The 25,600-nt window shown below is 45.1% G+C and overlaps 1 protein-coding gene across 1 annotated transcript in view; it reads right to left on the bottom strand.

The window, feature by feature from the left end:
- Nucleotides 1–9,257, bottom strand: part of USP12 (ubiquitin specific peptidase 12) — an 81,567-nt gene extending 72,310 nt beyond the window's left edge. Inside the window, exon 1 of the mRNA XM_058277030.2 lies at nt 9,063–9,257. Coding sequence (XP_058133013.1) covers nt 9,063–9,110 — 48 coding nt within the window. The 5' untranslated portion in view covers nt 9,111–9,257. The remainder of the gene's footprint in view (nt 1–9,062) is intronic.
- Nucleotides 9,258–25,600: the final 16,343 nt, after the last annotated feature.

Below are 25,600 nucleotides of genomic sequence, written 5' to 3'. Positions count from 1 at the left end.
CTTTAAATAAGCGGCCTGGGGAATCATCAGAGTTTCACTCTTAAGCCCACCAAATAACCAAGGGTAGAAACACGTGATTTCTAGTCCTCACCTGCTCATTACTCAATGAACCAAAGGGAACCCACCCAAGCCCACCACTTCTGCAACCCAAACACTGTATCCTGTTTCTGTAGAAAAGAGAACTATTGTCAAAACACATCTTCTTGTGCAAACTTCAAAGTGCCAGTTGCTCCCCTCAAGGTACCACCTTAGGCGTCCTACTTATTAGTAGGTGTTTAATTTAAAGCAAATTCAACACCAGGGAATCTTGCCAACATCAGCAAATTATGGAACAATATTCTAGAAAAAAAGATGAGAATCAGTTCTTCAAAGTTATAATGGCCATATTTTTAGACTGAGATAATCACATACAAAGCATAATAAATGTTCATCTACAGGAAGCCAAACTATAAACATGTTTTCCATTTCAGAGAACAAGAATGCTTTCATTTTATGAATTAATAGCAGATTACTGCCATTCACGGTAAACATATCGGTGCCCAGGATGGGCTTTTTCTAGGACCCTAACTTGAAATTAGAATTACTAAAATTCTTTTCAGGGATCCCTTAAAAGCCCAGGTAGGCCAATACTGTGGAAAGTAACACTCATTATTCACTACAATTTCAGTCCTTTAAAAAAAAAAAATGTTACTAAAAGGGAATTACAGAAAGTTTGTGGACATTGGAAAGTAACTGTTCCCTTACAGCATTTAGCAAAAGTACTGTATGTCAAGAAGAAAATCAAGTCCACAGATGCCTTATTAGAAAATAAGAAAAAAGCTTTATGAAACATAAATTCCTAACACATTGAAAAGCTGTGTTTTCTTAAGGGTGATCCAACACTTTGTGGCTTCATGGATTACCTGAGCACCCTGATGAGACCAGGACCATTAAAACACTGATTTGCAAATTCTGACCTGGCTAGCTTTGTCAAAGGTAACTTGTGAGTCCCGCTGTAACTCCCACAATCCAAGATATCTTCCCTTATGAGGGCAGGGTCTTATCAATAGTGACCACACAACAGTGACTTCACTTTATTTGAATAGTACAAAGGACTTTCACAAGTATCATCTTATTTGATCTCTACAACCCTGTAAGGCAATTACTATTCCATTTCATAACTGAAATCAGCTAAGAGGTACACCTAAGCACAAATAATTAGGAAGTACGTGATATGGAACACTACATACACACGCTAGTAAGTTAGTGGTAAAAAAAAAATCCCAAGTTCTTTTTCATAGAAGAAAGAACAATTATTTTGTCCCAGCCATCAAAACTGCAACATATAGGCTTGTTGATAGAGAAAACAATTTGGAGTCAAGAAATCTGGACCTCATCCTAAGGATACAAAGGGATGACTTTAAGCTTGTTTTCACATTCCGTAAAAATGGGACCAATAGGGCCTAATCTTTCCTAACTCTGAAGGGATCTTTAAGATCACAGATACAAGAGGATGAGAATAGCCAAAAAAAGATGAGGATTTTGAAGTATGTTAAAATATATCAAAAAGGAACCTATATATGGTAGCTTTTTCAGGTGTGATAACAGTATAGCATTATTGTTTTACAGACTTACCCATTTGTTTTACATAGGTTTCCTGTTAAGCAGCGTTGTTTTTTATCCAATCTGACAACCTTCTTTTAACATGATATAGATGAGTTTAATCCACTTAGATTTATTGTAATGAAGGAACTAGAGCTTATTTCTTCTATTTTGGTCTTCTATTAGATTCTTTGTGTGTCTTATTCTTCCTTTTTTCCAGCCTTCAACGTCTCAGTGATAAAAGTTTAAAGTTCTGCTAGTTTGGAAGCAAAAAAATCCACTGTGTGTGTGAATGTGTATTTACCCTTAATTTTTAACATGCCTTTATAACTTTAAATTTTCTTTTTCTTTTTGCTCCTGAACAAGAACAAGATCCTTTAGAGATCTGAACTATCCACTGAATAGTCCTTCCACCCCTCCCCATCTGGTTATTATTGTCTTAGCTTTCAAAAAAAAAGAAGTTATTTTTTAACAATGAATATAATAATTAAGTTTACTGACTTTTTAAAAATCAAGTCCTGTGCCCATCCATGTTTCTTATATTCCCACACTTTTCCTCTGGACTTATATTTCCTTGGACTAAGTACACACTTCAATGATTATTTCAGTGAGTCTATGGCTGGTAAACTCTTGGTATATTTGGTCTGGCCCCTTCTAACTCTCCCACTGTATTTCTTCCAAGACCCCTTCAATGCCAAACCACCTGCAGATCCTGAAAGCAGCATTTTCCATGGTCCTCTACCTTTACTCACATCCAGAATCCCATCTCTTCCTAGCCACACAATAAATGACCACTCCTTGTTCAAGGCTCATGCCCCTTCTATGCAGCTTCTTTCTGCAGCCCTCCACTCTCCCAGGAAAAAGAACCACGTTCTCCTCTATGTGGACCTACCACTGCTTCCTCACACTCACGTGTGTATGTTATCCTTCCCTACACTAGGGAAAACAGAGCTGGTGCCTAGCCTTTTTCTGCCCCAGCCTATATGACAACACAGAGCATGTGCTCCTGCCTACACAGTACCACCTGGCTGTCCAGGGGCCAAGAGGAGCACTGTCTCACACCACTGTAACCCATTCAGGGCACGCCAAATGGGCTTATCTGGGTTATCTCTGCATTCCCAGAACCCAGCACACTCCCTGACCCGACACAGGTCTCCACTAACACCTCCTGAGAGTACCCACTGAAGAAACGGCATTCTCTACCAAGAGGGGGGAGAAGCCACTGTTAGCTTTGAAGAAAAAAAAAAATCCTCCTCCCTGCCCCCATGAAAAACATTCGATCACTATCAAGGCAGAAGGTGATCAGGTCCCTAAAATAAAATTGAAGGCGACAGTACCCGCACTCCCCTAACAGCCTGAATTCCAGAACCACTCACAGGCAGGTGGGCACCTGTGAAAGAGTCCGATGAGGACACCTGTCAGTTCACCACTGAAAGCAGCTTCCACTGCTTTTAAGTTGGACATCAATTTTTATTATATGTAACCTCAGACACGGGGTTCCTACAGATGGAGCTCCTAAGCAAGCTTACGTCCCCTCTTCAGATGTGCCACAATTTTCAGACAAGGCTGGTGGGAAATCAGCGCCAGCAGAGCCCAAGCCTGTGAGTGGGGGGCCGGAGTGGCACCTCCGCCGCCCCCTTCCAGGCAAGCACCTTGCATGTTACACAACTCTAGTCACATTTGGCATTTAAAAAATTCTTCTTCATTGAGTACTTTTGTGAAAGAAGGCAAAGACGATCGTTTTCCTTCCAAAACAAATTATTTATAGATACGGCCTCTCTCACCTCCTCCTAATACAAATGCTGTACAAAGGATTTTTAAATATCACATTCTTAATATACAGCTATTTCCAACAATACTGGATACTCACAGAGTTTTCAACTCAGCACCCACACTCTTCATAATAGCTAGCATTTACACTTCCAGCACCTTCAAGTACTTTACTGATATTTACCTAATCCTCTCCAGGCACAGGAGAAAGCAGAGCGCAGGTTTTAGGGTGTCTAAAAGCTAGCTGGCTAATTATACTGCAGGGCAACAAGAGATGTTATTCCACCAAAAGGTGGGGCTAAGGGAATTCCACAACTAATGGCCCGGTGTTCACTGAGAACCGTCACACACCATTCCAGAACATACTCAGGCAAAACTGGAGAGTAACAAGTCTAAGCTGACTTTCTTTCTTTCTTTTTTTTTTTTTTTAAAGATTTATTTATTTAATCCCCACCCCCCATTGTCTGTTCTCTGTGTCTATTTGCTGCGTCTTGTTTCTTTGTCCACTTCTGCCTTCTCAACCGCAGGGGAAGTGTGGGCGGCGCCATTCCTGGTCAGGCTGCACTTTCTTTCGCGCTGGGTGGCTCTCCTTACAGGTGCACTCCTTGCACATGGGGCTCCCCTACGCGGGGGACACGCCTGCGTGGGGCAGCACTCCTTGCGCGCATCAGCACTGCGCGTGGGCCAGCTCCACGTGGGTCAAGCAGGCCCGGGGTGTGAACCACGGACCTCCCATGTGGTAGACAGATGCCCTAACCATTGGGCCAAGTCCGTTTCCCTAAGCTGACTTTCAAAACACACTCCTTGGCGTAAAGTTGCGCACATTGTTTAGTATAAGATAAGATTTTTCTACTAAAAGTAGTTTTCCCAATTTATCTAAACTTAGAAGATACCTCTAAGAATGTCACAAATTAGACCAGTCATTTTTGTTCCCAGACAAAAGGAATAAAATTTCCTTCTACAAACTAGTTAAAAAAGGGAAAGATAATCTACATTCTTAGTTTGTAATACAATTTAATTTATAATTATAATTTACTTTTATTTTCAAAATAAACATGTGCCTTCTGAGGCATAACTTAATAAACCAATGTTTCTTAAGGTGAAAATTAAATATAAGTATTATAAAAAAATACTTATATTTCATAAAACTAATTCCACTTCCAGTAGTAGTATTTGTTGATCTGACAGGTAAATGAATAGTGCCTGTGAATACATCTCACCATACCAAGGGGCAGAAATCATTTAGATAAGTAATAATATCAGCCAACACTTACAGGGTGACTAGCACGGGCCGGGTACTACTCTACAGCCCTATGAAAGAGTCATCTTCACCACTTCACAGACGAGACCCCATGCTGCAGAGACGAACCTGCTCATGGTTATACTCACAGCTAGGGAAATAAATGTGCGATCTCAAGATTTTTTCAATGATACTGGCATAGAAAAAGCATCAAAAACAAATAACAATGTGGATTAGCCTGTTAATGAATAAATGCTTTTAAAGGAAGACAACTGTATGTAGACTGTAATTTTCCACAAATTCTATCACATTAAAAAAACAGAGAAACTAGGCATAATTAATATATAATTATGTCTAATTTCATGCTCCATATAATATCTGAGACATAATTAGAAGCTCTGATGATGATGATATCAATAATCACAAACTTTCAAAGGATCAGAGAATACAGAATTTTTGGTCTAGAAGGAAACAAACCTAAGAGGAGTATTTTAATTGAAGATTGTTTAGTCCAATTCCTTTAACATACAGATGAGAAAAATCAATGCTCAGAAAGTTTGGTTTTTTTTGTTTGTTATTTTTTTTGAGGTACCAGAATCTGGGATTGAACCTGGGACCGCATATGTAGGATGCTAGCACACAAACCACTGAGCCACACTGGCTCCCATCAGCAAGTTTTATGAGACTTTTACATACCTGCTGACCTAAATGTCAAGCCTAGATGAGAATTTACCCTCTGGTTCAAATGTTCTTTTAATTTACTATACTGCAGAATACATAATAAAACACTATATTAAGTTTCTGAAATACAGCTACTGAAAGAGAAACCGAGACAAAACTATATTATTTAAACCTGAAAAATTTAAGGTTTTAGAAAATAATTACACAAAGTACACAAACGATTAAATAATCTTTCCTGAGACAGTAAAAGTTTCAGGAGAGCTAGAAAAAATAAGGCTTTAAAGGCAGGAAGAAAAGGAACTCGGTGACAAAAGAGGTGGACGTAATCTCTGGTGACTTGGTCAAAAGTCTAGAATCAAGTTAAGACAAGATGTGATAAAGTCTATGTGAAATTGGCTGACATGGAAGGTCAAATAGGGTAGATAATTAACCAGCCTTGAGATGTATTATAAAAAGATTAGCCTAAGAGCAACTAAAGAGATGACAATTAAATGCAATACACAGTCCTGGATAGGATCTAATAATGGAGGAGAAAAGGCTCAAAATGACATTATCGGAACATATGAAAAAAACTGGAACACAGACTAAGCTTTACACCAATGTTAAACGTTTTGAACTTGATAAATGCACTTAAGGTGGTTATATATGAGTCAATACCCTTGATCATAGGAAATGTACATGGAAGTATTATATGTCCAAGAAGAATGATGCATACAGTCTACTCTCAAACTCTTCATACAGACAGGATGGAAAGATAAATAAAATGATACAGCAAATGTGGCAAAATGTTAAAATTGGTGATGGGGTATAGAGGTGGGGGATATGTTGGAGCTCTCTGTATGGATTTTGTATTATTTTTACAACTGTCCTATAAGTTTCAAAATAAAAAGTTGAAGGAAAAAAAAAAAAAGATGAGTCAAAGGTGAGGGATGGGAGAGAAAGCTACCAGAAGGAAGCAAAGGATTATCATATAACATAAGACCATAACCTTTATAGAATTCCATATGGTATTTGAAATGATTACTTTTTAAGTATATTAAAAGTTTCAGATTCCAATGGCCTTATATTAATTACTGAACATGTGCCTAAGATTAGAATAAAGCTATTTCTACCAATGGCTACCATTTCTTCCCCATGATTACAATATTATTTGGTATAATATTAAATATTATGTAGTTACCCTGTGCCAGGTCCTTAAGTCTGAAGCTATTTCATAGGCAAAAGAAACACCCCATGATAATGAAAATGTATTATTTCGTGGACAAATTTTTTAAAAAGTAGGGGCATTTCTAGAAATAGCATTGCAAATTCATTGCAATCAAAATAAAATCACTGCTTTGGGTCAGGCTTTAATATTAACTTCAGAAAAACAAATTTTACTAATTTTCACATGGAAACACAGGACAGTGACCTACAATAAGACATAACTGAGATTTGTTTTAACAGTTAACCCAATTTAGGGATGACAGGTTTGCCCAGGGACCTTATTTTGACAACTGAAACAATCATATAGACTTTGTTATTTTAGAATACAATTCCAATTCATCTTAATACTTTCACAGCAGCTGATCATCCAAGAAGAATCACCCTCCTTACGTCTCTAGGGGCTCCACATATACCCCGCACCCCCCATCGCATGGGTACTTAACCAAACTCCCTTTCCCCAGGTCTGGATAGGAGAAAGGAAGGACTCTGGGAAATCGTTTTACTGTCTGCAGAGGTTAGTGCTCCAGATCAAACTGACCTGGGTACTAGGGATAGAGAAATAAATGATAACCCTTCCCCTAAGGCCTCAAAACAAAGGCACAGAGGAAAACGTCTCTACTCCTTTGTCAATTTTGTATTTCCCAGAAGAATGCGCACAGTTTAGTTTAAAGAATAAGATTGCAAATTACTTCAAAATAGTTAGCACTATTTTGGGAGCACATCAGATATGGATATGGACCCAACCAATTTTAATACTACCTTTGGAACAACCTCATTGGGCCACATGTGGATGTCTCCTATTGGCCAACAATACACACATGCCAATGCAATTAATGGCCCTGGGGGGGGGGGGAAGCCCTAGAAAGGGCTACGGAGCCCGACATTCCTGAGATGAGAATGCCATTTACTCACTGTAGATCCTGGCAAATCTCTGGGCCTCACTTCCTAATCTGACTACAGCATATACTGTAATGAATATGTTTTGCCTCCCTCCACTGGAAAATACACACCATCAGGGGAGGAGCTCTGCCCACGGCTGCAGCCCCAGCACTCAGCACAGTGCCTTACTCTCAGCAGGTGCCAAAGTCATTCCCTTCCTGAGTGAGTGAATGAATGAATGACTAGTCAGTATGGAGAAACTCACCACAAACTCCCTTGAACCCTAGACTCTGCCAATGAACTATGACCTGCAGAGCTCAGCAATCCTGCAAAGTTACCACTTTAAGAGATTTAATTATCACCTTCCTTTTGAAACTGAGTAAGACAATATCTGGCATATCTAAAAATAATTAACCCAAACGATCTGCAAAAGTCGCTTTAATGTAGTCCTTTAATACCAATGCTTTCCGAAATGGTACATGGTGAGAAAGAACAAACATCCACTTGGGGAAATGAGCTCTTCAAGGATTCATTCTTTAATATGATTTCGTTAATGCTGTAGATTTTCATTTTAAACTCGCCTGATTTCGGTCATTTTTTATACTGTTCCTCAGTGTGCAGGAGTGTGTCTAGAAGCTGCCTTTAAAGCATCTTTCCGACCTGATTCTCCACTCCTTAAAGCAAAACACACAAAACTGACCATCTTAGGATTCGAGGATTGCTCAGGGATCTCCTACACGCAATCAGGCGCATTAAAAAAAAAAAAAAAGCTAGCGAGACTTGAAACAGAAGGAAAGATTTCAGAAATCTTCAATAGTATAAGCACTAGGCCCACTTTGCGAAGAATAACTTTTTTCCGGAATGACTCGTAATTATGATCCCTACATGGTATAAGGAGCTAATCAAAGAAGTTCTGCCCCATTGTGTGGAAAACCGTGGTCCTTGCGGTCAAACACAAAAACACCAAGTTTTAAACGCGCCCATCTTTTGCTCAATTCGGGCCATTCAAAGGACATGACCAGTGTTCCCTTAAAGTCTCTTTAAAACCCCTAATAAAACAAATGCAATCACCCTTGCGGTCAAGTCTCTGCACAGAAATACTTGAAACCACACACAGACGTGCCTGGTGTATGAGAGTAAACAAATGACAGGGACGCGAAGGCTCCTGTGCGTTCCCGGGGACGAGACTGCCACCTGGACCCGCGGCCGGCAGCGGGAGGGCTCGGCGCTCTCGGCTAGAGTCGAAAATGGAGAAAATCCCCGCGGCACTTATTTAAACTTTCCACCCTCACACACACCCCCTGCCCCCTCAGCGTCGGCCGGGGGGACTCCAGGTCGCGCGCAGGGAGGAAATCTGCGCCCGACTTCCGTCCTCCGCGCCGGCAGGGACGCGGGCCGCTGCCCAGCCCCGGCCGGACCCTCCGTCCCGCGGACCCCCGCCCCAGCCCGCGGCCGCTCCCGCCCGGCGCGCGGCCCCTCCAAAATGGAGACCCAGCCGTTGGCGCCGCGTCCCCCCGCCGCCCCGGGGTCCGCGCCCCGCACCCTCGTCCCCCCCGAACTCCCGCCGGCCCCGGGCACGAGCCTCGCACGCCGGCCGGGGGCGAACGCCCGGGGCCGCCCACACGCCGCGGCCGGCCCGCGTCCACCCCGCCCGGCCGCCGCGCTAGGCCCCGCGGGCCGCCCCCGCGCCGCGCGCCGCACCTACCATGGTACAGATGGAGGCGAATTTGGAGACTGTCATTAGGATTTCCATCCGCCCAGCGCCATCTTCCACCCAGTCACAGCGGCGGCGGGCGCGGGAGGAGGCAGCCCGGCGCTCGCTCTCGCCGCAGCCCGGGCGGGCCCGAGCCCCGTGTGCCGCCGCTCGGCCGCCGCCGCCGCCGCTCGGGCTCCCGGCCTCGCCTCCGGCCCGGCTCCTCCCCGCGCAGGGAGCCGCCGCCGCCGCCGCCGCCTCCGGCCCGCGCGCCCGCCCGCGCAGCCGCCGCCGCGCACCCCGCCCCGCGCGCCCGGCCGGCGGCTCCGCCGCGGCCCTAATGCCCGGCCGTCCGCAGCCGCGCGGCCCAGCGGCACCGCCCTCTCCCGCGCGCCCCGCGACCCCCGCCGCGCGCGCCCCCTCCCCCCGCGCGCGCGGCCCGCCCACCCGCCGGGGGCCGCCCCGCCCGCGAGGGGCCGGGGGCGGGGTCGCGAGTAGCACCGCCTCCTGAGCTCCGCTGCCCGCGCGGTCCTAGAGCCCGCCGGCAGCCGAGAGGAGGAGTGGGGCCGGAGGCGCGGATTGCGTGGGGCCGGGCCGGCGGGGCGGGAGCGGTCTGGGTCGGTTTCGCAGGAACGTGATCCGCGGCCCGGTCCCAGGGCCCAAAGTCAGCTAGCCACCACTGCCGAAAGAGAAAACGGAGGCGATGAGCCCGACAGCTCCGGGTGGGGTGAGAGAAAACCCCCGGGCGTGGGGGTTAACCCGGTTAGCACGCCATCCCCACACATTCCCAAACGTAAACGGTTTGGGTTTTTGTGGGGTTTTTTTTACCCTATATATTGGAAACGTACCCGGATCGAGACATTATAACTTAGGGAATGAGAAGTTAAGTAAAGATAGAGATAGAAATGATATAGCTATTATCTTTGAGTTTATATATATGTGAAGATATATAGAGATATCTTGAATAATTTATCTCTGAGTAAAGATAAGTGATAGGGGAGCCGACCTTTCTGCCTGCCTGTGGCTGCGAATTTAGACTATGTTTATAAATATAATATCTTAAGCCCCCTCTTGACATGGATGTGGAATGGACACACCAATCCAAGGTCCACTGGATGGAGGAATAGAGTATGGATGAGAGTGGACTTACTGATATTCTGTTCATGAACTATTGTGATAAGTAATCGAAGAAAATGTGGCACTGGTGTGGAGAAAGTGGCCATGGTGGCTGCTGGGTGTGGGGAATGGGAGGAAGAGATGAGATGTGGAGACGTTTTCGGGACTTGGAGTTGTCCTGGGTGGTGCTGCAGGGACAATTACCGGACATTGTGTGTCCTCCCATGGCCCACTGGATGGAACATGGGAGAGTGTGGGCTATGGTGTGGACCATTGACCATGAGGTGCAGCAGTGCTCAGAGATGTATTCACCAAATGCAATGGATGTCTCATGATGATGGAGGAGAATGTTGCTGTGGGGGGAGTAGTGGGGTGAGGGGGGTGGGGGGTATATGGGGACCTCATATTTTTTGAATGTAATATTTAAAAAATGAATAAAGACAAAAAAATAAAAAATTAATTAAAAATTAAATATAATATCTAAATATAATTGCCCTAGACAACAGGACCTGTAAAATAGGGACGCACTTGAGCCAGCAGTGAAATGATGCTCCCAGACCAGAAGTGAAGTCTGGCCAGGAGGGCAGTCCTAAAGCAGCGCTGACGAGCCCATATCCTCTCCACTAGTCTGGTAGAGTTCACGTCCGCACCCTGTGCGCTGAGTCGGACAGCCCAGCTGTATATCTTCCTGTATGACAACCCCTTGAAGTTAGCCTTATAATGTGTTACATTGGAAAGCTTGTGATATTTTTTCAAAATCGCGATCTATGATGACCCGAAGCTGCCCTGGGCGCCTGGGGCTTAAATTAGACGGAGCTCTAAAATCAGAGAAGCCTTGCCTCAGAGGTGAAAAGCCGTCAAAATCTAAACAAAATTGCTTTATTCAAACAAAATTTTGGTGAAAAAATAGATTTCTGTGACATGAATGCTGTTTCCATAGTGATTCCCGTTATAAGCTTGTGCGGGGGGCGATGAATTCAAGTTGAATATAGCCATGTCCGGTGGTAGCCAGCCTGGCTCTCCACGGAAGCCCGGGCCCTCGCTCTTGGCCCTGACACCTGAGCCAGCGACCAGGCCCATCTGAGGGCCACCCGGGCAGGTGTGTGGCAGGCTTGTGCCCTGCTTCCCTACCCAGACTCGCAAGCATCCTTACCTGAATTCTGTTTTACTGTGTTCCATCCACCGTTTGGACATGAGCTATCACGTCTTAAACCGCAAAGGTCCGCCCGGGCCCCGTCTGCCGCGCCCCTGGCCCCCGCTCGTCTCGCCCATCTTGGTAAATGTCCATGGTCATTCAGTCCTTCCAGTGGGTTCCAGAGATTCCAGTGAGCAGCTCGAATGTGCCAGAGTTCAACCCCCGCCTCTTTGTGCATGAGTCCTAAACACAGGCAGCTTCACACTAAGGTTGTAGGAGACCAAGGCCTTTTCAAGTGGTTCCTGATAGGACCATGTGGAGTCCTCTCCCGCAGATAGCCATCTAAATTGGCAGAATGCAGAACCTCCCAATGTCTCATCTCCGCAGCTTGAGGCTGAGTGGAGAAACTCAACTATCAAGAGAGATCCTTCTCTCTGCCAGGTGCGGTACCTGGCCATGTTCCACTCTGCGTTAGTGCAGCTGAGGATAAGATTTGGCTGGAGCCCCGTGCTCTCGCACCTGGGGCATGCAGGGAGTATTCTGGATCTGGAAGCTCTCGTTTACCTACCCCTGTATCGGCTTTAACAAGGACCTCATTGTACGTAGGGAAGGACCCGTTGTGTTTGTGCACAACGAATTCCTCTGTGCCTGCCTGAATCGTTAGCAACAAAATGCCTTCCGGGTAAAGCACGTGAACAAACCAGGGCCAAGCTGAATCCGCTTGCCTGGTGCTTTTATTTAAACATTTTTCAGTGGAATACCTCTACCCACTTCCGCCCTCTCCCGGCCTCCAGCCACTTCACCTTTTCGGGTACTCACCTTGCCTCCAGTTTACAGCTTACAGGCCACTCCACATATTTCTGCTTCCTCTTCTCCCAGAAGGCAATCGAGTTGGCACCAGCTAACAGAAATGGGTGAGGTTCTGCCCAGTGGTGGTGGTGGGACGTCCAACACCCAGTGACTCTTAGGAACACGCGAGGCCTTCTCTGCACCCATCAGCATGTTGCATGTATCAACTCACTGAGTCTTCCTACCAGCCCAGTGCAGTAGGTGCTATTATCATCCCCAGCTTATAGACGAGGAAACCGAGGCACACAGATCCTTCCCCAAGGTTGCACAACTAGTATGTGAAGGAACTGGTTTGACCCCGGCTCCAGGGACCTCACCTATATTCCCTCTGCTGGACCAGCCGTTTTGATTCGGGGAGGATGGGGTTGAAGGTTCTTACGCATTGAATGGTGTCCCTTAAAAATTCATGTCCACGTCAATCTCAGAATGTGACCTGATTTGAAAATGGGGCCTTTGCAGCTGTGCTCAGTTAGGATGAGGTCACACTGCATTGGGGTAGGCCCTAAATCCAATGACTGTTGTCCTTAGAGGAGGAGAGGAGAAGAGACTCAGGCAGGGAAGATGAGCAGGTGGTGGACGGAGGGAGAGACTGGAGCCCCTTTTCAGGGAGTGCCTGGGCCACCAGACGCCGCAAGGGGCAAGGAAGGGCCCACCTCTAGAACCTTCAGAGGGAGCACGGCCCTGCTGACACCCTGATTTCAGCACCCTGATTTCAGATACCTGGCCTCCTCAACCGCCAGGGAATGCATGTCTGTTGTTTGAGGCCACCCAGTTGGTGGCACTTTGTCACAGCAGCCCTGGGAGAGAGTAAGACAGAGAAACTCGTTTGGGACAAAATATACTCAGGCATTTCTACCTGTCACTCTCCTTATCTGGAAAACAAAGGTAATGATTATGCTTATCTCTGATGGGTGTGGTTGTGAGGATAAAACCCAGCACTAGGGGAAACGGACTTTGGCCCAGTGGTTAGGGCGTCCGTCTACCACATGGGAGGTCCACGGTTCAAACCCCGGGCCTCCTTGACCCGTGTGGAGCTGGCCATGCGCAGCGCTGATGCGCACAAGGAGTGCCGTGCCACGCAAGGGTGTCCCCCGCGTGGGGGAGCCCCACGCGCAAGGAGTGCGCCCGTGAGGAAAAGCCGCCCAGCGTGAAAAGAAAGAGCAGCCTGCCCAGGAATGGCGCCGCGCGCCCACACTTCCCCTGCCGCTGACGACAACAGAAACGAACAAAGAAACAAGACGCAGCAAATAGACACCAAGAACAGACAACCAGGGGAGGGGGGGAAATTAAATAAATAAATAAATCTTTAAAAATAAATAAATAAATAAAATAAAATAAAAAATTCAGTATATTGTTAAAAAAAAAAAAAAAAACCCAGCACTAGGAGGAGAGCATTCAACGGACTTTCAGATGTAAAATACTAAAGCTCAGTGTGGGCAAAGACAGCCTTACCTCTCGGGAGCCTCTCGAAGACCAGGCTCCGGATCAGGTAGTTTAGAGACATTTCGGGCTATGGCTCAATCAGCTGTTCTCCCATCTACCACATGGGAGGCCCTGGGTTCGTGTCCCGGGGCCTCCTTGTGAAGGCAGGCTCGTCCGCGCGCTGCAGAGAACCGCCAGCCTGCAAGCGCTGCAGAGTGCCACCCAGCCGGCGAGAACCACGGAGTGTCGACTCAGCAAGGTGACCCAACAAAAAGGGAGGCAAGCAAAAAAACACAGAAGGGCATACAGCGAATGGACACAGAGAGCAGACAGCAAGCAAAAAGTTGCAAGGGGGGGGGGGGGTGAAAAAAAAACAGAGACTTTTCTAGGGTAACCTTACAACGAGCCAGGGACAGATGAGTCAGTGCTCATTTGACTCAAGAGGACACCCAGACTGCAAAGACCCAGCACCACGCTGACGCTGATGACAGCGTTGCCGGGCAGCCACACCCAGCTCCTCTGGCTCTAAACCCCGGGTGGTTCCCTCGTCTACTTTGACCCTGGCAGGGGAATGAACGGACCCTCCTGGTGGCATTACTTCATACCTCCAGCTCGCAGAGCAGACGATGCCAATCAAAAACAGCGATAGTGTGTCCTCCTTCTTAGGAAATATACGTGGAAATGTTAAGTGGTAGCAGAGCATGATGTATGCAACCTACTCTCAAAGGTTTAGAAAACTGGTAGCTAATAGATGATGATAGAGACAGATAGATAGTAGGTAGGTAGGTAGGTAGATAGATAGATAGATAGATAGATAGATAGATAGATAGATAGATAGATAGTAGGTATAAAGAATGATGTAACAAACCTGGCAAAATGTTAAAAATTGGTAAATCTGGGTATCTGGGTAGGGGGTATATTGGAGTTCTCTGCACTATTTTTGTATTATTTCTGCAGCTTTCCTGCAAGTTTGAAATCATTTCAAAATAAGAAGTTAAAAAAATAAAAGCAGTGATACCCTTGTATTGATCTGAAGCAACCAATCAGTGATTTACTTTCAATCAGGGTTGACTTCTAGTTGAAATGAGTAAAGTCGAGGCATCCGCACAATGGAAATATGACTCGGGTGTGCTGGGCAAAAGGCATATAGCCAATTTATCTTAAACTCTCCCATCATTTAACCGTGGGTTTGAAAGAAGAGGGCTAAAGACACAGTCCTGTTTATGCTATTTAAAACTGAAATGTGAGCACACTTAATAATGACTAAGAGAAGTCTGCGCCCTCGGAAGCACACATCCCTTGGCACAAGCAGACGGTTATTATGGAACGCGAGATGAGGAAACAAGGGGCCAAGTACTGTCGGCTCCAAGGAGGGGTGTCGGGCTCTGCCTGCGGGAGGGGCAAGCAGGGGAAGGGCTCAGGATCTGGAAGGATAAGACGAGCCCTTGGGGGAGGGGAAGGTCGTGTCTTCCAGGCGGAGGGACAAAACTCGGAGCCCAGAGGCGTGTGGAAGGCAGGCAAGCTGCGGGGAGGTTGTGGGAATGAGTGCGGAATGTCAAGGGGACAGTCCAACCCGCCAGCCAAAGCCTTGCACGCTCGACTCCTGCCTTCGTACCCAGCCTTAAGAAGGGGTAGAACCAGCTGGCCTGAAAACCTGCTCCCTGTGCCTCATGACGTTCCGTTTGGAATCCCAGGCCTGCGATTTGCTGAGAATAAGCATGGCAGAAAATGTCAAGATTAACCGGATAGGTCTGTTAACAGGAGAAACCCTGCCTTCTTCTGAGCCTGAGGTGAACCAGAATATTTTCTTTGTGTCCTTGGGTCCTCACTGAGCAGGGTCTGACGAGAGCAGGCTGGCAAGATGCTGGTGAGGATAATGCCACCATTTCGGCTGTTCAGAACCAGTTCAAAAGTTGCTGAGCTTAACCTGAGATGGGGATGGCCTTTCCCAGTACTTGCATCCCTCTTTTCTTCTGTGTCAGGAAGGAGGCCCAGGGTGAAAAGGAGTAATAAGGAGACTAGACGGAAACCTTTAGCACAAACCCTATCCCACTCATCTCCCAAACACTCAGAAATTTGTTTCTGGATTGCATTTCCTTCGACAATAAGTGTCGGTCGAGTACCTCCTAATCTAAAGGCTTGGCAGTAGAATCTTCAGGACAATAGATGCTTGCCTTCAAAAAGCTGGCCACCAAGTAGACATGTACACACAATTTTCATGTAGTAAAGTGCCAGTTGTGTGACTGGTGGTTTTACAAGGGTTTGGAGAAGAGAATGCTTTTTCTCCTTTAGATCATCAAAAGTGAGCACATACAAAGCAGTCAGGTCACTGGAGCCAAAGGGAATAGTGAGAAAACCTCAGAATAACAATTACCTCTCTTAAGTAATCATTAAAGAGCAACTGTGGAAGCAGACTTGGCCCAGTGGTTAGGGCGTCCGTCTACCACATGGGAGGTCCGCAGTTCAAACCCCGGGCCTCCTTGACCCGTGTGGAGCTGGCCTACGTGCAGTGCTGATGCGTGCAAGGAGTGTCGTGCCACGGAGGGGTGTCCCCCGCGTAGGGGAGCCCCACGCGCAAGGAGTGCGCCCTGTAAGGAGAGCTGCCCAGTGCGAAAGAAAGTGCAGCCTGCCCAGTAATGGCACCACACACATGGAGAGCTGACGCAGCAAGATGACACAACAAAAAGAAACAGATTCCTGTGCCACTGACAACAACAGAAGCAGACAAAGAAGAAGACACAGCAAACAGACACAGAACAGACAACTGCGGCGGGGGGAGGGGGGAGGGAAGGGGAGAGAAATAAATTAAAAAATTAAAAAAAAAGAGCAACTGTGAAAGAGTGATCGTTTTAAAACTTAAATCACACCCTGCCCACCTCTACCGAAAACCCCGCGTGACCTGGAGCCTGCCAGAGCCCAGGTCTGCCAATTAATGTGTAATTTGAGGCAAGTTGCTTCATCTCTGTGCCTCAGTTTCTTCATCTCTACAATGGTTTTGTAATATTAACCACCTCCTAGAGTTGTTTTGAGGATTAAACTCGTCAGGACTTGTCAAGTGCTTCAACAGCGCCTGCCTGTCTCTGCAGGTTCATCTCGCTTTGTCCTCCCCGCGTTCACTCCGTGCCAGTCACGCTGGCCTCCATTTTGTTCCTCAGATGGCAGCAGGCTCCAGGCCACCTCAGAGCGTTGGCACCAGCCGTTGCTCTCCCTGGAGCATTTCCCTCACTTCTTCACAAGGGAGACTTCTGTCATCAGGTCTCACTTCACACAAACCTTCTCGAGGAGTCCTGCCCTACCCGCAGTCTACAGTAGGCCTCCCCTCCTCGCAGGGTATGCTTGGCTTGTGAGAGGAAGAACCCTGTATCCCCTGAGCCTGGAAAAGAAGAGTAAGTGCGCAGTAAGTGCTTGTTACTGGATGAACTGAACGGATAAACACCTGAACATAAGAATGACCAACTCCAGAGCAAATGAAAATGATCCAGCTGCTTTAGCTTCTCTATCCCATGTGGTAAATGCACTCACAGACCTCGGCCTGCTTCTCAGACTCTTTTCAGGTTGGAGTTCCCCATTTTCTCCTCAGCATTTGCTCAGCTCTCAAGATAAAGTCCGTCAGAAATAAATAAAAAATCCCCAAAATGCAACATCCTCTGCACTCCAAAAGGCCTCAAGCACCTATGCCTAACTTCCTCGCTCACAACTCTGATTTCTTTAGTTGTGCCATTAGGTTACTTCCTAAGGGAGACGCCTTCCTCCTTCGTCCTGGCCTCACCCTACTCCCTGCTTCTCGAATTTCTCAGAGTGGTCTTTCCAACTGGTTGACCAGAGTTTCAACGTGTTTGGAGTTCATATTGTCGAAGTTTGGCTCCAACTTGTGATCATACTAGCACTTGTACGGGCAGATTTGCATCTTAGCATCCACCACGCCTCCTCATTGCTGGGCCTTAGTTAGCCCACCACCTCTGCACCTGGGCAAGCTGTCGACCCCCTGGGGGTTTCCTAAACTGTTCAAGCTGCTCGAGCAGTCAGAGAAAGAGGCGTGACTTCCACTTCTTCTTTTAAGAAACAAAAATCCTCGATTAAAATAGCTAAGCACAGCAATATTAAACAAAAGCAAAAATCTAAAAATCTATTTAGCATTTACTCCTATCAGACACACAGAAAACTGTTACTAGTGATTTCCTGGGGTTGCATGTGGGAATGGGCACATAGTGGGATGGGGTGATGGAGAGACCTTTTACTGTATACTTTTTTGTGTACTTTTGAGTTTTGAACCATGCAAATCTATAACTATTTCCAAAAAAGTGAGTAAATTGAATGTTTTAAAAACATAAACAAAAGACATATTTATATGACAGTATGTTTTTTAAATTACTAGGTACAATTAAGGTATTTTTCTTCTTACAGATAATTTACCAGCGTGAGCCTGGTTCTACTGAGATTCCACTCTCCCAAGTAGAACATGGACTTGAACTCTTTTCCTTCCACAGGGCTGGCACAGGGCTCTTATCTTCTCCCATCATTGGTTTTGACTAGCAAAGAAAGACAATGACCTTTTACTCATGAATTAAATGGCCAGCCTGGATTTAAGAGCTCTTGCATGATATAAGAAGTTGGGGTGGGGGGAAGGGGCAATAAGAGGTGAGGAGGAGGGAGACAAACCCAGAAATTCCTCTCTGGCCTTACATTCCTGGTGCTCCTGCCACTCCATCCACAAGACCGTAGAGGAAACGTGATGCAAGGATCCTGTGGTCTGTTACATGCGTGCAGGGCATGCCTGGTTTTCCCCAGAGAGGAAGAGCACTCATCCTCATCCTCCTAAGCATTGCTCCGTTTTAACCTTTTCCGGTTTTTTTTAAGTCAAATTGCTTTATTTCTCCTTCCCCAGCTTCCTTCTGATCAGCGCTTCTGCAGGCTAGGGTGTGCACTAAACTGTCCTTTTTTTGTTGTTAACAGTTACATGCTAGAACAGATACATCTGCTTTTTGGCACAAACCTTGAGGAAACACAAACAATGGATTATACCAGAATTTTTTTTTTCATTAGTAGGACTTCCAGGTACCAGCGAAATGCAAACTCTCTCTCCACAGCTCAAGCCCTAAACACAATGCCCCAGAGCTATGTCTTCCTCTCCTTTGCCACTTGGTAAGCAGTATGGGTCTTTTCATTTTAAAGATTCCACATGTTAATCATTACTGGAAAATAGGAAACAGACAACAAAAACAGTGCCTATGCAAAAAAAAGCTCTACAGCAATAGTGTTTGACCCCTGAAATATTGGAGAGTTTCAGGTTAAGAATCAAAGGGGAGCTGGTGTAGCTCAGTGGTTGAGTGCCTGCTTTGCATGTACGAGGTTGTGAGTTCAGTTCCCCTTACCCCCTAAAAAAAAATGTTAAGAATTAGGGCATCCAAGAGCTTGAAGGAGTTCCCCCTACACATATACATAGCATGTCCAGTTTGTGGGCTTGAACAAGCTCGTAATCCACTAAGCTCCAAGTTTCCACTTTCTACCGGGGGAAGCCCCCTCATCAGAGCCCGGAGGACTGAGTGAGATACTGCATACCCAGCACCACCCTAGACGAACTCAATAAAAAGAGCACAAGATTACTTACCTAGACTCTTTCCCCATCCCTTCTCAGCAGGAAAGACAATTCAGCCAGAATAGTGTGCATGTCTTTGATTCAAAAAATAATTTGGAAAATTATAAATTAAACTGTTAATGGTGATTATTTCTGGGGAATAGGACTACAGAGGCTTTTGTTTTCTTCTTTGCATATTTCTTGTTCAATGTTCCATATAAAAAAATATTACTCTTATAATCAAAATGCTTTTACAAGTTTACAAGCCACGTGGCTTCTCTCTCTCTCTCTCTCTCTCTCTCTCTCTCTCTCTCTCTCTCTCTCTCTCTCTCTCCAGTAGTACAGTTGCCATTGACTTATGACTGAATGATCTGGAAGAATTGTGGGATCTTCCTTTGTTCCTTATGCTGTGCCATCTTACCGACATAACCAGGTCCCTGGAAATCATGTGGGCATCTCTCTGAGATCCATTCATAGCATTTCCACAAACAACCTTACAAAATGATGAAATATGGTCTAAAGTGCATATTTGAGGATCTATTCCTGGTTCTCCCACTTACTGTCCCTAATGCTCTACTTTCCAACATAAAAGACATAAAAAGTGTGTTAAGCCTCATCAATAAAAACCCCACATAAATTCCTTTGGGGTTGGGGGTGCCACAGCCTTAGAGGAAGGCCCCTTGGGCAAGACTTCACAGGGTGGGGGTGAGTTCCAGAGTCAAAGCCTCAGTCATTGGGCCAGAATCTCAACTGTTTCCAACAGGGAGCACTTTTGGTGCAGTCTTAAATATAAAACAGACAAAACAATTTGTTAATTTATACGGAATCCCTTCGCGACTATGGCTGCCCAGAGCATCATCACTTTCATTATGTTGTGTTGCTTGCTGGAGAGTCTCTTCCCCACTCTAGGAGTCGTGCCTTCAGAATTCTACCAGGCGTCTGTGCAGGAATCCATTGCGGCGTTCTGAATTGTGACCAGTAGGTGCAGAAGACACAAAAGCACAGGGCATGTCTGTGAATCAAAATAAAACCAACCCTTGATGCCTGATTCCCTACCCTTCTGCTCTAATACTTCTCCTTCATGGATTTCTATGACTCTGTCGCCAGGAGGCACCTTGATTCCTTCTTTCCACGTGTACTACCCTCTTGGATTTCGTGACTCAGCTCTTGGACTGGCCACTTGGCTCAGCCTCACACCCAGCTTCCTGTATCTGCTCTCGGTCAACCCTCAGAGCCAGGCAGGCAGCTTAGGTCATTCTCTACTCATCACTCCCTTATGGGGAAGGAGAGCAGAAGCCACCCGCCACCTAAGGCTGGAATCTTTAGCATCACCCATTTCTCCTCCCCACTTCTCCTTGTGCAGCCCTGTTCATTCCACCTCAGAAGTATCTGGTGCATTTGTTTCCTCTGAACCCTCCCACCCCTTTACTACTTGAGATTAAGGGACCATCATCCCCAAATGAACGTCAGTCCCAGCACCCTCCCTGGTTTCCTGTAATCTGTGCCCTTCCAGTTCTTTCTCTATATTCCTGCCAGAGAACTTGTCCCCAAATGCAGTTCTGCTGAGAAACCTTTGCAGGTACCATTGCTAGAGGACCAAGTTGACCTCTCTGCTTCCATCGAAGGTCCTCACCCACCATCCTTCCAGGCTCAGCCCCCTTCCCACCTGTGCCGCACTCCTTCCGGCACAACGGATGTCATGCCTTTCTCCCTGTGCTTCGTCAATACTCTGCCTTTAAAGGCCCACACCATTCCTCCCACCAAGGGTGACTGTGGGTCCTGCCTTGCCCAGAACAGTCCCTGTTTGCACCTGTTTTCTGCTGCAATTATTACTAGCCCATCTTTTATTTCCCCAAGTTTCCCGATTTGGGCAACAAGTGATCACTCTACATTCATCCTAATTCTTCACCTGGCAAATCTCGGCTCATCCTCCAAGATCCACTCAAATGTTAGAAATTCTGGAAGGCTGTACTCCAGTCCTTCAGGGAAAAGTGGTTGCTCCTCCTGGGCTCCCCGCCGTCTTTTACGTATAACGTCACCACAGTGTCTGCCAGGGTGTATAGTCAAGGAATTGCTTACGCATCCGTTTCCCCTACCAGACTTCTTTGAGTCTCACTTCTCTTTACATCCCCAGTGTGTAGAAGAGTCCCTGACACATAGTAGGTGCTCAAGTCATGTTTGCTGAAGAGGAACGAGAAATAAATTCATTAAATATTTATATAAGTAAAAACTGTGTGCCAGGCTCTGTTCATGATTCTTGGTGAAGCAGAGAAACACCTGCATCCTCACAGAGTTGACATTTTAGTGGGGGAAAGAGGCAAAAGTTAATTTCTGAACAAATCCTTGGCTAGCGTACAGGGGTGGGATTTCCTTTTGAATAGGCAGGTCACCCCTGAGATGGGGGTGGGTCAGCTCCCCTGGAGGCACACATTTGGCCAAACGAGCATTCTGCTGAGCAGGAAGAGGCCAGGACACCTGCCTGGTCAAGTGTCCACTCGAGGGAGGGAAACATCTCCTTTCAGTCCTGACAACGTCCCACTGGGATGTGGGTCTAACATCATTTTGAGTGTAATTTGCCATATTATTGGAAAGTCTTGGAGAAATGCTTTCCTTGCTCACACTGTGCTAGGACCTGTTGTTGATAAATGTGGCATGTTTAAGAACATCGAGCTTATCATAAAAACTGTTCTCCCCCACTGCTGCTACCTTACATGTGCTTCAAGTGCCACCAACACTGAATTTTAGCCATACCTTTCAAATCTGTAGAAAAATATATCCAGAGAAATTATACCCTGGGAAGCCTTTCAACTCAAGAATTGAAATAAAGACGGAAATCTATAGACCAAAAAATGGCAATATGGTCTGTTTCTTGGACACAGTTCAGACAAAAGCCAGGCACCGAGTTTTTCTACGTAACGTTTACATGGACATGCATGGATTTTATAGTTATGATGCGTTTTGATAAATGTACATACCTCTCTAACTGCCACCCCCAAATAAGACACACAGAACATCTGCATCAGCCCAGAAAGTTCCTTTGCCATCTACCAGTTTTATCAGTTAATACATGGCCACATTTGCTTCAACTATACCCCTATGCACCATCCCCTAGGATGATTTTGAAGCAAATCGGGATACCATATTATTATATCTGTAACTATTTCCTTATGTTTCTCTAAAAGATAACCAGAACATTATGGTCACACCTGAACAAATAAACAATAATTTCTCAACGTTATCAAATATCCAGTCTTTGTTCACACTTCCCCAATTGTCTGTTTTTTTTCCTACGTTGATTGACTTTGCAAACTGCTGCCATATGAATATTTCCAATCCACCATCAAGGCTCTCTACTAACTCTTATCTGCTAAATTGTGTACCCCTTTGCCTAGCATAACCTGGGCTCAATTTAACTTTCTAATTTAAAATCCTAGTATTTGTCTGCTTGCAATTTATAACTTTGGTATGAACAAATGTTGGTTCCCTGCCTCTCTGCCCTGCCCACAAGTATTCATTACAATAAATATGTTTGTTAAACACCTGCTAGGTCCCAGTGCTAAGCTAGTAGCTATGGGGTCAGTGGCCAAAATGTCACCGTAGTTCCAGCCTCTGGTCAGATGAGGGCATCCCCCCCTCTCTACCAAGTTCCTTAAGATAAAGTTCAAATGCCATCTCCAGGAAATCTGTCCTGATCGCTTCAGACAGAAATATTCTCAATTCTCTAAAACTCCTGCTTTGTTTCATTTGCACTGCTCCTAGAGGACATACTGCATAGGAAATCTGAACATAAGACATGTACAAATAATTCCTTCATCTTTTTTTTTTTAAGATTTATTATATTTATTTCTCTCCCCATCCCCCTCCCACTCCGCATTGTCTGCTCTCTGTGACCATTCACTGTGTGTTCTTCTGTGTCTGCTTGCATTCTTGTCAGGCAGCACCAGGAATCTGTGTCTTTTTTTGGTTGCGTCATCTTGCTGCATCAGCTCTCCCTGTGTATGATACCACTCCTGGGCAGGCTGTGCTTTTTTTGCGCAGGGTGGCTCTCCTTGCAGGGCACACTTCTTGCACGTGGGGCACCCCTACACAGGGGGTGCCTCCCGCGTGGCATGGCACTCCTTGCACATGGCAGCACTGCATGTGGGCCGGCTTACCTCATAGGCCAGGAAGCCCTGGGTTTGAGCCCTGGACCTTCCATATGGTAGGCGGGTGCTCTATCCATTGAGCCACATCTGCTTCCCTCCTTCAGCTTTGTAATACCCTCAGCATCTAATGGGAACATGTGAATGAATGAATGAATGAATGAATGAATGAATGAATGAATGAATATGTTGAGAGCAGTATCAAGGAGAAATATTGCTGAGTGAGTATCAAACCTGGCTGCTTAAAGAAAAGACATATTTGAGACATTTTGGTGATTGCAGTGCCCTGAGCAAACCTAGGGGGAAAGCCCATTTATAAAGCAGTTAGGAAGTGGCCTATCGAGCCAGAGCATAGACATTCTCCTTTTTCAGTTGTCTTGTTCCATCATAATATGTTTCTGAACTTCTTGCAAGGGCTTAAGCACCAGATTTTCTGCAGTGAGAAATCCTTAAAAATACTTCTCTACCATTGTAAAATAGAAAAAGGCATAAAGAAGGAAGTTCAAGGTCAGCTGTAACCCACCCCTGAGAGAATCACCGTTAGCGAGTTGGTGTATTTCCTCCCAGTCTTTTTTCTATGCCTCCGCAAAAGGGGTCTGCTCTGGGGCCCTGGGTGTCCCAGTGGGGTAGAGGATGGATGACCTGGCAGGAGACCATCGGGGCGGGCGTGGTCTCCTTCTCTGTGCCGCCTTCCCTCATGAACGATGCCCTGTCTCTTCTCCTGTTTCGTTCTAGCCCTGATGACCCTAACTAGGGTTTTTACTCAGATCTCTGGCCCCAACACCATTGTCCCTGAGAGGGAGCCCAAAGCTCACCTCACTTGAATCCACCATCTCACCTGCCTTGACTCTGGAACCAAGTTCCCACACTGGACCTGGATCTTTATTGGACTTCTCTTTTTTCATTTATAAGCATTTTCCCATTGCATTAAAAAGCCTTTAAAAATAGAAATTAAATGTTGCATACTACTGTCTTTTATGTGTGTACTATAATTATCTTAATCATTCTCCTAATATTGGCTTTATGTTAGTTTCAATTTGTCACTATTATAAACAGCATTCTGATGAATATCTTTATAAATAAATCTTTATCTATATATCAGATTACTTTCTTAAGTCAGTTACCTAGAAATAAAAGTATTGCTTAAAATAGCATAAAAATATTTGATACATATTGCCAAATTGATTTCTCAAAGCAGGGTACAAATGTACCCTCCTGCAGCAGAGCAGAGCACATCTATCTGGTTGCATTGTTGCCAACATTGTGCATTATTTTTAAAATAGGGAACAAAAGGGAACTTAGGAATAGAAAGTTTTCTCAGTGTGATCAAGAGCATCTGTGAGAAATGTACATCACACATAATGATGAAAGAACAAATTCTTTTCCCCTAAGATCAGGAACAAGGCAAGTATGTCTACGCCCACCTCTTCTATTGAACAGTGTATTCTTTTATTGTATGATTCAAAAAAATTTTTTAATATGTATTCAGTACATTTAATTGAGAAATGTGTGTTTTTATTCAACTGTGTTTTCTTTTTCTTTTTAAATTATTGTTTGTATTTTTGATTATTAAATATACAAAATAATTTTTAAAATATTTGGTAGTGTGATGTATTTGAAATCACACTGCATTTTAATTTGCATTTCTTGGTTTGCTTCTGAGTAGACCTTTTTTCCTTAGGTTGATTAGCAATTTATATTTCATCTTTTGAAATTACACAAAAGATAAATTTGTATTTGTTCCTACTACTGTGGGTGTCCTAATGCTTTTTTTGTTTTGTTTTGTATTTTGTGGTTTTTTTTCATTCTTTATTAAAGCAGTTGTAGGGTTACAGAAAAACTATGCACAAAGTACAGAGTTCCCAAACACCCTCTAACACACACAGTTTACCCATTATTAACATTTTACGTTAGTGTGGTAACTTTGTTACAATTGATGAAACAGTATCATTATAATCATACAGTTAACTATGGTCCATAGTTTACACTAGAGTTCATTCTTTGTATTGTACAGTTTTATGTGTGTGTGTTTATTCTGATGATATATATACAACCTAAAAGTTTCCATTTCAAGCACTTTCAAGGATACAGTTCAATGGTATAATTACATTCACGATGTTACGCTACCAGTACCACCATTCATTCAAAACTTTTCTGTTACCTCAAACATGTTAGTGCTTTTTAAAGCTATTTCTGAGAGCTTCCTATATTTTTGTCATAAATGTTGTAGTTGGTGATTTTATTTTTGCCATGTATTTTCCACAGAGAAGTTTCTTTTTCTTTTCTTTCCATTTTTATTTTTTAGGAGGTA

The sequence above is a fragment of the Dasypus novemcinctus genome, chromosome 15 (genome assembly GCF_030445035.2).
Source record: "Dasypus novemcinctus isolate mDasNov1 chromosome 15, mDasNov1.1.hap2, whole genome shotgun sequence".
Classification (NCBI taxonomy): Eukaryota; Metazoa; Chordata; class Mammalia; order Cingulata; family Dasypodidae; genus Dasypus; species Dasypus novemcinctus.
This window is presented reverse-complemented; position numbering and strand designations above follow the sequence as displayed.